Raw genomic sequence first — 13269 nt, 5'->3', positions numbered from 1 at the left:
TGAGAAATTTCAAGAGGATTTATCAAAAGATTTCTTCAGCAATTTCTGTTGAATTTCCTCTAGGGATGCTCGCTGGAATTTCACCGAAAATTCGATTCTTGGTCCTCTTGACGTTCTTCCAGGGTTCTTTGCCATGATTCCTTCAGAGATTTTTTACGGGTTCCGTGTAATCCAATAATTACAGTATGCGGCAGGAAAAAATGCGAAAGTGTTTTTCAACTTCAAACCTCGTTTTCGTCCATTTGACGTTAACCAATCTATGTTTCAACGTGCCATGATCTCTAATAGGCTAGTTTTCTGAAAAGTTTATTAAAAATTTTCCCATTTTGGTCACTAACCTTTACAGGGCGGCGCCTGAAGCTGAAGACTATCTGATTTTTCAAACCGCAGAAAAGTACACAGGTCGCTAAATTTCGTATCTGATAAAACAAAATGTTTAATTTTCTCTACAGTATCATCAAATACAGGGTGTTGGGTTCCTTACCCAGAATATTTCAGGGGGTGATTAAGGATGATATTTGATGAAAAAAATTGTTCTACGCATATGGTCAAATCTCAACCATTACGGATTTATTGAACTTTTCATGATTTTGACAATGCTTCCAATAAAATGGCTATAACATGAAAACGGTTAAACTTATTCAAGATCTCTTAGCACCGTTCGAAAGATTATGAAATTTGCTATTGAACGTCATCTTCGAACATGCAAGTTTTTGTTACTTACTCACTTTTTAAGAGCAAATAAGTGATAAGTAAGTGGTTTTTTATCAGTTTTTGTCGATTTACTCGGAAAAATGCGTAATTAACTTATTTTTTTCCTTAGACAAAGTTGAGCGCCCTGAAATGCCCTACAATTCGTTCTTTGGCACCAAACTCCTAACTCTTGCCATTTTCCCGCAATTTTGATTTAAATGCACTGTTTTGCATCATAAATTTGCTTCAGCAAGTGCATCAGATATTAGCTCTCTTGACCCCACTGTGACTGCGAAACTAGCGTCATGTTTACTTCGCACACATGGCTACTTGATTCTCCGCGCCGAACAACAACAGCATGGCGCGCTGGCGCAGGAGTGAAAAGAACGACGCCGTTTTTGTAGCCCCAGTTGAATGCTTTTTGTAGTCCCAATGATTCTGGGAAGCTCATGATAATTCCGGGAAGAGGGTTGGATTTTGGTAGACAGTAACTGGGACTATCAGCCTGAGAGGCTTGGTAAGGGTATCTTATTATTCCGGCATCGTCTTGGGGGATGGGAAACACCAGAATAAAACTGTTGTTGCCGATATCTGGAGGATCACGATGATTTTAATAGTGAGATGGTGATCCCAGAAGTAACCTTAATGGCTATAAAGTAACTTTACTCTAGCCTTGAGCGTATAGTACAGCACAATCTTTGTCGGTCTTGGACGCTGTTCCTCTTGTTTCCCCGAACGTTTAATTATTCTCAGGTCTGTTTCAACCACGTGTAGCCAGCGCGTTCGCAGACGTCCATGTGGTCAGCGACCTGGTTTCATGCTGAATATTGTTTTCATTATTATTCTTTCTTTTGACATCCGCACTACGTGCCCAGCCCAGTGTAGTCTGCCGCAATTTATTCGTTTCAGAATAGTCCTTTTTGGCGAATTAGGTTGAGATTGATCGAAGTTTGCTGCTTTCTGCTCTTACTCATTCGCCAACAAATAGGTACAGGATTTAGCAACCTTTGTCATGTTAAATCTATCTCAACCAACATGACTATTATTCGCAGCACTTTGTGCTCTGTCTCTGTCTCTACTAGGGACCTTGTAGTTTTGGTCAAGCTTCGAAAGCAACAACGGCATACTCAATTAGGATTTCTGACTGATATTAACCCTAAAAGGGATACCTTCATGGCCTCAGTTTCGTCACCACGCTGAGTGTGTTCCATCAAAGACGAGCTCTGAAAGGCGCCTGGGGTCCAATGGACCCCAGGTATCCCTTTTAGGGTTAAGATTTTGGGAGTAATTCCCCCAGAGATTTCCATAAGATTTTTTCCATCGATTCCTCCAAAATTACTTCGAAGATTCTTTTAGACTTCCTGCAGAGATTCCTCCAGGAACTTCTGCAGAGATTCCTCTAGGGATTCCTTTAAGAATTTCTCAAAGGACTCCAAAGGACCAGCGATTTCTCCAGGCATTACTACAGGAATTATTGCAGAATTTCCTCCAGGAATGCATTTAGGGATTCTTCCACAATTCCTCTAAAAGCTCCTCCAGGAATACCTCTAGGAATTCATCCAAGGATTCCTCCAGTAAATTCTTTAGGGATTTCAACGTGAGTTGCTTCAGAAGTTCCGGCAGTATTTCCTGCAGGGATTCCTTCAGAATTTCACTTACAGTTCCTCCACGAATGCCTTTATGGAATCCTCCTAAAATTCATCCAGGGACTTCTCCAGGAATTTTCGATTCCTCCAGGAATACCTGCATGAATTCTTCAAGAAATTTTCTTCCCGGGAATTCTTCAGAAATTTCTCTAAGGGCTCCTGCAAGGATTGCCCCAGAAATTCATCAGTGATTTTTCAGCAATTCCTACATTTAATTTCTCCAGTGATGCCTCCAGAGATTTAGTTATAATTCCTTCAGGCATTTTTCAAGAAATTCCTTCAAAGATTTCTCCAGAAACTCTTCCAGGGATTACTTGAGGAGATCCCTCAGGAATTCCTCTGGCAATTTCTATAGGAAATTCTTTAAGAATTCCTCCAGGATTTCTACCAAGAATTGCTCCAGGAATTCCTTCAGAGTTTCCTCCAGAAATTTCTCCAGGGATTTCGTACAGGAATTCTATCAGGAATTCCTTCAAGGATTCCTCCAGAGATTCTTTTACTAGTTTTTCCATGGATCTCCCAAAGAAATCCTCCAGGAATTCCTCCAGGGATTGACTGAGGAATTCCTCCAGTTCATTTTCTCATATTTATCTCTGAAGGAAATCTTGGAGAAATCCTAAGAGATGTTCTTTGGGGTATCCCTGGAGGAAACTCTGAAGGAATTCCTTGAGGAATCTCTGAAAGAGAATCTGGAAGAATCTCTTGTGGAGGAATAACCGAAGTAATCTAATAATCTCTAAAGCATTAACTAGAAGAACCACTGGAAAAACTCATGAAGAAACTCCAGAAAGAATTACTAAAGATTTCTCTAGTGAAATCTTAGAAGTAATCCCTGGATGAATCTCTGGAGAAATCCTTGGAGGAATCCCTGAAGGAATTTCTGGTGAAATTCCTGGAAGAGCCTCTGGAGAAATTTATAGCACAATTGCTAGAGGATTTTTTTGAGGAATCCTTGGAACTTTGCGTCGAAGAACGTTTGGAAGAATCCCAGGAGGAATTCCAGGATCAATTCTTGGAGCAATTCTTGGACACAACTCTGGAGGATTATCTGGAGGAATTCCAAGAATAATCCCTGATAGAATCTTTGAAAGAATTCTGGAGAAATCCCTGAAGGAATCCCAGAAGTAATTCCTTCAAGTATTCTTGGAGGAATCCCTGTAGGGATTGCTGAAGGATTTTTTGTTTAAATTCCTGAATGAATTTGTGAGGACAAATTTGGAGAAAACCTTGGAAGAATTCCTTGAGGAATTCACGGAGAAATTTCTGGTGTAATCACAGGAGGAATGTCTGAGAAAATCTCTGAAGGAATTCCTAGACGAGTCCTTGAAGGAATTCCTAGAGGAATCCTGAAGTAATAGCTGGAGCATTATCTAAAAGAATACTTGGAGGAATTCCTAGAGGAATCCGTGGAGGAATCTCTGCAGGATTCCCTGGAGGAATTCATGGAGGAATTCGTAGAGGAAATCTTGGAGGAATCCCTGAAGGAATCTCTAGAGGAATTCCAAGTGGAGCTCTGGAAGTATACCTGGAGAAGGTCCTGGATAAATAAATCGAAGAATTCGTGGAGGAATCTCTGGACGAATCCCTGAAGGTATTAACCAAGGAGTCCCGGAAGGAAACCTGAAAGAATCCCTGAAGAACCTTCTGGAGGTTTCCCTGAAGAAATACTTGGTGGAATTCTGGAGACATCCCTGGAGGAATCCTAGAAGCAATCGCTGGAGGAATCCCTGGAGGATTCCTGAAGGATTTCTTGGAGATATCCCTAAAGGAATTTGTTTTGAAGGAAACATTGGAAGAATCCCTGGAGGAATCCTTGGATGAATTTCTGGTGTAATCACCTGGAGCATTCTCTGAAAGAATACTTGGAGGATTCCCTGAAGGAATTCCTAGAGCAATCCCTGGAGGAATATCTGATGTGATATCTGGAGGAATCCCAGGTGGAATTTCTTGAGGTTTACCAGGAGGAATTAATCGAGGAAATCGTGGAGGAATTTCTGGGGAAATTACTGGAGGATCCCCTGAAGGTATTAACAAGGAAATCCAGGGAGGAAACCTGGAAGAATCACTGTGTAATCAGTGGAGAAATGCCTGGGGAAATCCCTGAAGGAATATCTGGAGAACTCCCTGACGGAATTCCTAGAAAAATCCATGGTGGAATATGTGGAGAAATCCATGGAATATGTGGAGGTGGTATTCCTGGAAGAATTCGTGGACGAAAACTAGGGAGAATTCGTAGAGAAAATCCAAAGACTACTGTAAGGATTGCCCTAGAAATTCCACAAAGGCTTCATGACTACATCAATTTCTCTATTGATTCTTATGGTATTCCTCCAGGGATTTCGCCAGGAATATCTGAATGAAATTCTCTAAAGATTCCTCCCTGAACTTTTCAAAGGATAACTGCATGGTTTTTTTTAGGGATTACTCCAAACATTCCTTCAGAAATTCCCATAAAATTCCTCCAGAAACTCCAACAGAAATTCTTCAAGGACTTCTTCCAGTATACCTCCAGGAATTCTGCCAGAAATTACTGCTAGAAATCCTCCAGATACTATTCCAGGAATTTCTCCGAATAAGCTCATGCAGATATTCCCAATTGAACTTTTGTAGATGCTTTCAGAGAAACTTCTGTAGAATTTTTCAAATGATTTCTGGATAAATTGTCGAGAAAACCTTTGAAAAAAAAAAAATAAAAAAGATGTTCTGCAAGAATTTCATAGAGAATTCACAGATGAACTTCCAAATGATATTCCTAAAAACATGTTCACAGAAAAGATACCCTGAAGGAACTGCGAATAAACTGACGGAAGAAATCTTAGTGGAACTTCTAAAAAAACACTTATAAAAATTTCTTCAAGTAATTTTTGGAGGAGTAGAAATAATGTTATTCAAGGAATTGCTGAAGGAATCGTTGAAGGAACTCCTGTTAGAATTTCTAATAGTTCCCCTAAAGAAATTTCCAGCAATAAGCTGCCTCAATTGGGACTGTGAATACTTGAGCGAGGTCTTCCATAGTGTTCTCTGAGCAGTTTATGAACAAGTTTGATAAACACTCTCACAAGGAAATAGAATAATTTAAAACATCCAAAATCAGTAATTATCCACTTGAAGTACTCACAAAATCTTTATTTCACTCGGAAATCCTAATCGAACATTGCGTAGTTGCTTTCGCAACTTGACCAAAACTAAGTACAAAATTCTTAGGGGAATTCGCGAACAAACGTCGAAAGAACTTTAGAAGGAATTACCAAATTCCAAGAGTTTCCGATTATCTGCCAGAGAATTCCAAAAACGAATTTCTGATTCACAACTTCTTCTTCTTTATGGATCGACGTTCGCATTGGAACTTGGCCTGCCTTTCTTCAACTTAGTGTTCTTTGAGCACTTCCACAGTGATTAATTGAAGGGCCTTCTTTGCCTGCCATTGCATGAATTTGTACATTGTTTGGCAAGTACAATGATACACTATTCCCAAGGAGTCGAGAAAATTTTCCCGTCCGGAACGGGAATCGAACCCGATGTCTCCGGATTGGCGATCCGTAACCTTAACCACTAGGCTAACTGGTTCACAAGTTAACCAACCTAAATTACTGGATGATTCTCATGGAGCAATTTTCGAAGAAACTTTTGAAGGAATCCTTATAGCAACTCTTGAAGGAATCACCGAAGAAAATTCTGAAGAATTTATACAATAACTTTTGTAAAGTTTTTCAAGGATAATGCCAAAGAAATTCTCCTTCTGAAAAAAAAAAATCGGGCAGAAATTCCCGAATAAACTCCTAAGAGTTTTTCAAAACCATTTCAAGGTTAAAATTCTGCAGTTTTTTCAGAAGAAAAAAAAATGCTGAAGGAAGTTCCTTATTTGTTGTAACCCTCAGAGGCACTTCTCGGTGGAAGCCGAAGGAATTTCTGGAAAAATTTCCAGAGGATGTGTAGATTTTTTTGAATGAGTTTTTGATGTAATTACATTAAAACATTTTTAGAACTATCCGCAGGATTTCCTGTAGATATTTCTGAAATTACTGAGGATTACCCTAAGAAATCCTAGATAAGTAAGACATCGTCAGAGAAATTCCTGGAATAGTATCTGGAGGATTTCTAGCAGTAATTTCTGGCAGAATTTCTGGAGGTATACTGGAAGAAGTCCTTGAAGAATTTCTGTTGGAGTTTCTGGAGGAATTTTATGGGAATTTCTGAAGGAATGTTTGGAGTAATCCCTAAAAAAAACCATGCAGTTATCCTTTGAAAAGTTCAGGGAGGAATCTTTAGAAAATTTCATTCAGATATTCCTGGCGAAATCCCTGGAGGAATACCATAAGAATCAATAGAGAAATTGATGTAGTCATGAAGCCTTTGTGGAATTTCTAGGGCAATCCTTACAGTAGTCTTTGGATTTTCTCTACGAATTCTCCCTAGTTTTCCTCCACGAATTCCTCCAGAATACCACCTCCACATATTCCATGGATTCCTCCACATATTCCACCATGGATTTTTCTAGGAATTCCGTCAGGGAGTTCTCCAGATATTCCTTCAGGGATTTCCCCAGGCATTTCTCCACTGATTACACAGTGATTCTTCCAGGTTTCCTCCCTGGATTTCCTTGTTAATACCTTCAGGGGATCCTCCAGTAATTTCCCCAGAAATTCCTCCACGATTTCCTCGATTAATTCCTCCTGGTAAACCTCAAGAAATTCCACCTGGGATTCCTCCAGATATCACATCAGATATTCCTCCAGGGATTGCTCTAGGAATTCCTTCAGGGAATCCTCCAAGTATTCTTTCAGAGAATGCTCCAGGTGATTACACCAGAAATTCATCCAAGGATTCCTCCAGGGATTCTTCCAATGTTTCCTTCAAAACAAATTCCTTTAGGGATATCTCCAAGAAATCCTTCAGGAATCCTCCAGGGATTCCTCCAGCGATTGCTTCTAGGATTCCTCCAGGGATGTCTCCAGAATTCCACCAAGTATTTCTTCAGGGAAACCTCCAGAAGGTTCTTCAGGGATTCTTTCAGGTTTCCTTCCGGGACTCCTTGGTTAATACCTTCAGGGATTCGTCCAGAGATTCCTCCACGAATTCTTCGATTTATTTATCCAGGACCTTCTCCAGGTATACTTCCAGAGCTCCACTTGGAATTCCTCTAGAGATTCCTTCAGGGATTCCTCCAAGATTTCCTCTACGAATTCCTCCATGAATTCCTCCAGGGAATCCTGCAGAGATTCCTCCACGGATTCCTCTAGGAATTCCTCCAAGTATTCTTTTAGATAATGCTCCAGCTATTACTTCAGGATTCCTCTAGGAATTCCTTCAAGGACTCGTCTAGGAATTCCTTCAGAGATTTTCTCAGACATTCCTCCTGTGATTACACCAGAAATTTCTCCGTGAATTCCTCAAGGAATTCTTCCAAGGTTTTCTCCAAATTTGTCCTCACAAATTCATTCAGGAATTTAAACAAAAAATCCTTCAGCAATCCCTACAGGGATTCCTCCAAGAATACTTCCAGGAATTACTTCTGGGATTCCTTCAGGGATTTCTCCAGAATTCTTTCAAAGATTCTATCAGGGATTATTCTTGGAATTCCTCCAGATAATCCTCCAGAGTTGTGTCCAAGAATTGCTCCAAGAATTGATCCTGGAATTCCTCCTGGGATTCTTCCAAACGTTCTTCGACGCAAAGTTCCAAGGATTCCTCAAAAAAATCCTCTAGCAATTGTGCTATAAATTTCTCCAGAGGCTCTTCCAGGAATTTCACCAGAAATTCCTTCAGGGATTCCTCCAAGGATTTCTCCAGAGATTCATCCAGGGATTACTTCTAAGATTTCACTAGAGAAATCTTTAGTAATTCTTTCTGGAGTTTCTTCATGAGTTTTTCCAGTGGTTCTTCTAGTTAATGCTTTAGAGATTATTAGATTACTTCGGTTATTCCTCCACAAGAGATTCTTCCAGATTCTCTTTCAGAGATTCCTCAAGGAATTCCTTCAGAGTTTCCTCCAGGGATACCCCAAAGAACATCTCTTAGGATTTCTCCAAGATTTCCTTCAGAGATAAATATGAGAAAATGAACTGGAGGAATTCCTCAGTCAATCCCTGGAGGAATTCCTGGAGGATTTCTTTGGGAGATCCATGGAAAAACTAGTAAAAGAATCTCTGGAGGAATCCTTGAAGGAATTCCTGATAGAATTCCTGTACGAAATCCCTGGAGAAATTTCTGGAGGAAACTCTGAAGGAATTCCTGGAGCAATTCTTGGTAGAAATCCTGGAGGAATTCTTAAAGAATTTCCTATAGAAATTGCCAGAGGAATTCCTGAGGGATCTCCTCAAGTAATCCCTGGAAGAGTTTCTGGAGAAATCTTTGAAGGAATTTCTTGAAAAATGCCTGAAGGAATTATAACTAAATCTCTGGAGGCATCACTGGAGAAATTAAATGTAGGAATTGCTGAAAAATCACTGATGAATTTCTGGGGCAATCCTTGCAGGAGCCCTTAGAGAAATTTCTGAAGAATTCCCGGGAAGAAAATTTCTTGAAGAATTCATGCAGGTATTCCTGGAGGAATCGAAAATTCCTGGAGAAGTCCCTGGATGAATTTTAGGAGGATTCCATAAAGGCATTCGTGGAGGAACTGTAAGTGAAATTCTGAAGGAATCCCTGCAGGAAATACTGCCGGAACTTCTGAAGCAACTCACGTTGAAATCCCTAAAGAATTTACTGGAGGAATCCTTGGATGAATTCCTAGAGGTATTCCTGGAGGAGCTTTTAGAGGAATTGTGGAAGAATCCCTAAATGCATTCCTGGAGGAAATTCTGCAATAATTCCTGTAGTAATGCCTGGAGAAATCGCTGGTCCTTTGGAGTCCTTTGAGAAATTCTTAAAGGAATCCCTAGAGGAATCTCTGCAGAAGTTCCTGGAGGAATCTCTGCAGGAAGTCTAAAAGAATCTTCGAAGTAATTTTGGAGGAATCGATGGAAAAAATCTTATGGAAATCTCTGGGGGAATTACTCCCAAAATCTTAACCCTAAAAGGGATACCTGGGGTCCATTGGACCCCAGGCGCCTTTCAGAGCTCGTCTTTGATGGAACACACTCAGCGTGGTGACGAAACTGAGGCCATGAAGGTATCCCTTTTAGGGTTAATATCAGTCAGAAATCCTAATTGAGTATGCCGTTGTTGCTTTCGAAGCTTGACCAAAACTACAAGGTCCCTAGTAGAGACAGAGACAGAGCACAAAGTGCTGCGAATAATAGTCATGTTGGTTGAGATAGATTTAACATGACAAAGGTTGCTAAATCCTGTACCTATTTGTTGGCGAATGAGTAAGAGCAGAAAGCAGCAAACTTCGATCAATCTCAACCTAATTCGCCAAAAAGGACTATTCTGAAACGAATAAATTGCGGCAGACTACACTGGGCTGGGCACGTAGTGCGGATGTCAAAAGAAAGAATAATAATGAAAACAATATTCAGCATGAAACCAGGTCGCTGACCACATGGACGTCTGCGAACGCGCTGGCTACACGTGGTTGAAACAGACCTGAGAATAATTAAACGTTCGGGGAAACAAGAGGAACAGCGTCCAAGACCGACAAAGATTGTGCTGTACTATACGCTCAAGGCTAGAGTAAAGTTACTTTATAGCCATTAAGGTTACTTCTGGGATCACCATCTCACTATTAAAATCATCGTGATCCTCCAGATATCGGCAACAACAGTTTTATTCTGGTGTTTCCCATCCCCCAAGACGATGCCGGAATAATAAGATACCCTTACCAAGCCTCTCAGGCTGATAGTCCCAGTTACTGTCTACCAAAATCCAACCCTCTTCCCGGAATTATCATGAGCTTCCCAGAATCATTGGGACTACAAAAAGCATTCAACTGGGGCTACAAAAACGGCGTCGTTCTTTTCACTCCTGCGCCAGCGCGCCATGCTGTTGTTGTTCGGCGCGGAGAATCAAGTAGCCATGTGTGCGAAGTAAACATGACGCTAGTTTCGCAGTCACAGTGGGGTCAAGAGAGCTAATATCTGATGCACTTGCTGAAGCAAATTTATGATGCAAAACAGTGCATTTAAATCAAAATTGCGGGAAAATGGCAAGAGTTAGGAGTTTGGTGCCAAAGAACGAATTGTAGGGCATTTCAAGGCGCTCAACTTTGTCTAAGGAAAAAAATAAGTTAATTACGCATTTTTCCGAGTAAATCGACAAAAACTGATAAAAAACCACTTACTTTTCACTTATTTGCTCTTAAAAAGTGAGTAAGTAACAAAAACTTGCATGTTCGAAGATGACGTTCAATAGCAAATTTCATAATCTTTCGAACGGTGCTAAGAGATCTTGAATAAGTTTAACCGTTTTCATGTTATAGCCATTTTATTGGAAGCATTGTCAAAATCATGAAAAGTTCAATAAATCCGTAATGGTTGAGATTTGACCATATGCGTAGAACATTTTTTTTCATTAAATATCATCCTTAATCACCCCCTGAAATATTCTGGGTAAGGAACCCAACACCCTGTATATGTACTTATTTCATCTAGTATGTGAAATTACATGGCTCTGGATCAGTGTGGTCTGGTTGTTCATCGTATTTAAGTTAATTTTGTTACTGTTTTAGTCATTTTGTTCAATGACCATTGGGCGCGCAGTTTATTGATACCCGCTTATTAGGCTTACATTATCACATGTTAAACATCAAATATGTTCATTTTTATTTTTCAGTGCTAGAATATAGACATTGACTGATACACTATCATGAAAAAAATAGTCATATATATCCCATATTTAGCATGTAATAGTGCCTTGAACTTTTCGCATTTTTTCCTGCCGCACCCTGTATACCGTGTAATTCAAGAAATCGGGAATTCTTGCTGAGTTTTCTCAAAGATTATCAGATGAAACATCTTCCTGGAGGATTCCCTGCAGGTATTGTATGGGATACTCAGAAAAAATCATGGAGGATACCTGCAAGAAATGTCTAGAGAAATCCCAGTAGCAGTCCTGGAGCAATTCCAGCAGTAACTCCTAAAATAATATCACGAGGATTTCCAGCTAGCAGGAGTACTACATTTCTAGAAAATCCATGCCATGGTTTATTGACGTCTTCAGCAAAGTTGTAGCATTTTCCATTCCAAACAACTTTTCTGAAGACGTCAATGTTGTGATTTTCACACCAATGGAGATAGAGGCCTGTGTTTGATAGTTAACCCCACAAACACGTTTTTAAGCAAAACATACATTTGTTGAATTTTTAGACCCATACAATGTTCAGCAAAGTTGTATGTATCAATAAAATACGCAACTTTGCCTAAGACATTAAAGCTGTAAGAAAATAAGGGTTAGTTTGTCCGTCCACGATCGTCTACTGAGAAGATATGACCATAATAAAAATTGTCCATACTACGATTCAACTTTGCCGAAGACATCATTGCTCTATTTCCTCAATCCTACGAGCTACTAATTAAGAGCGTGAAAATGAGAAAATTAATCATTGTGCCATGACTAGATTACAGCAGAAATTTCCGAAGGAATCCTTAAAGGTAGGTACTTCTTCAGCGATCCCAGCAGAATTTTCTAGCGAATCCCATCTGGCATTCCTGAAGGACTCCTAAAGAAATCAATCCTTAATAGTTTTAGAGTTCCTCCACAGCTGCATGATGGGATTCTTCTAAATATTATTGTTGGGAGTGCGTCAGAGTTTTCTACGAGGATTCTTTTCCATATCCTTCCAGTGATTTTTCTAAGGATTCCAACAAAAATTCCTCAAGCGATTCCTCCAGAGATTTTTGCAAGAGTTCCTTTAGAAATTTCTCTGGAGTTTCTCAAGCATTTTCAGCTGGGATTTCTATAGTAACTACTGTAGAAGTCCTCGAAGAATCCACAGTAGAAATTGCTTGAGGTATCCCAGCAATACTGCCTGGTAAAGTCATTCAGAAATTTCTAAATAAATCCAAGCAGTATTTCTGAAGCAATACCAGCTTGAACTCCTAAAGGAATTTCAAGGCGATTTTCAAAAGGAATTACTAGCAACATTCTAAGACAATTTTCTTGCCCAGTAATCTGTCAAAGTTTTTCTCAATATTATGAATCACCGGAAGTTCTCACATAAATATCTCAAAAAGTTTATCAAGAATGTTGTTGTATATTTATTTAAAAAAATCTTCAAGACGCTCTTGAGCTTTAAATCAGAGATATCTAAATTCACGAGTGTAGTTTTGCCAGTTATAAAACAACATCTAACAGAAATTACCCTAGCATTTTTTAAGTATTCCTCTAATAATAATGAAAGTTCTACAAAAATTCGATCCGACTCTGACTGACCTCTCACACAAATTACACGCGCTCGCTTGCACACCTTTATTTGCACTGAGCGATAGATTCGACGTACGTAGCAAAGCAAATTCAATTAAATTAATTAAAACCGATTGAAATGGGTTCAATGTGATGGTGGACTGAGCTCCAACAACCGGAAACGTAAGCTTACGCTTACTCTTACTGCAACACTAACCTGGTCACTGTCCACCAGCTCCTTGGAGCGGGGATGTTCCGCCGGGTTGTAACTCGTCACCGCGTACTGCAGTTGTGTCTTCTCGCCGTTGAACTTCTCCCATCCCAGCGTACTGGACGTCACCGTTTGATCTTTGCTGAACGCCTTGAACACACTGTTGGTCATTGCCCAGCTGCCACCGATGAGGGCGGCGGCGACTGTAAGGAGGGCTAGGGAGAGGATGGTGGAACATCGGTTCCAACTTATGCTCCTAGAGCTACTACTCCGCCTTCGGGTGGACATTGTGGTTGGTGATTAGTTGGAATCCGTTTGGGTGGGCAGCTGAAAAGATAAAGAGAATACACACTTGGTTAATTACATAGAAGATCTTGCTGTGAAAGTTTTCGAAAAGTGAGTTTATAGATTAACAGTCTGGAATTCACTTATGAAGAC

At 40.0% G+C, this 13269-nt stretch overlaps 1 protein-coding gene across 1 annotated transcript in view; it reads right to left on the bottom strand.

The window, feature by feature from the left end:
• LOC109397114 (protein unzipped-like) overlaps nt 1-13158 on the bottom strand; it is a 64583-nt gene extending 51425 nt beyond the window's left edge. Inside the window, exon 1 of the mRNA XM_062855579.1 lies at nt 12838-13158. Within this exon, the coding sequence (XP_062711563.1) occupies nt 12838-13119 (282 nt within the window). The 5' untranslated portion in view covers nt 13120-13158. The remainder of the gene's footprint in view (nt 1-12837) is intronic.
• Between the last annotated feature and the right edge of the window lie 111 nt (nt 13159-13269).

Source organism: Aedes albopictus, chromosome 3 (genome assembly GCF_035046485.1).
Source record: "Aedes albopictus strain Foshan chromosome 3, AalbF5, whole genome shotgun sequence".
NCBI classification, from domain to species: Eukaryota; Metazoa; Arthropoda; class Insecta; order Diptera; family Culicidae; genus Aedes; species Aedes albopictus.
Note: the sequence above shows the minus strand (reverse complement) of the source record. Positions and strands in the feature narration are given on the sequence as shown.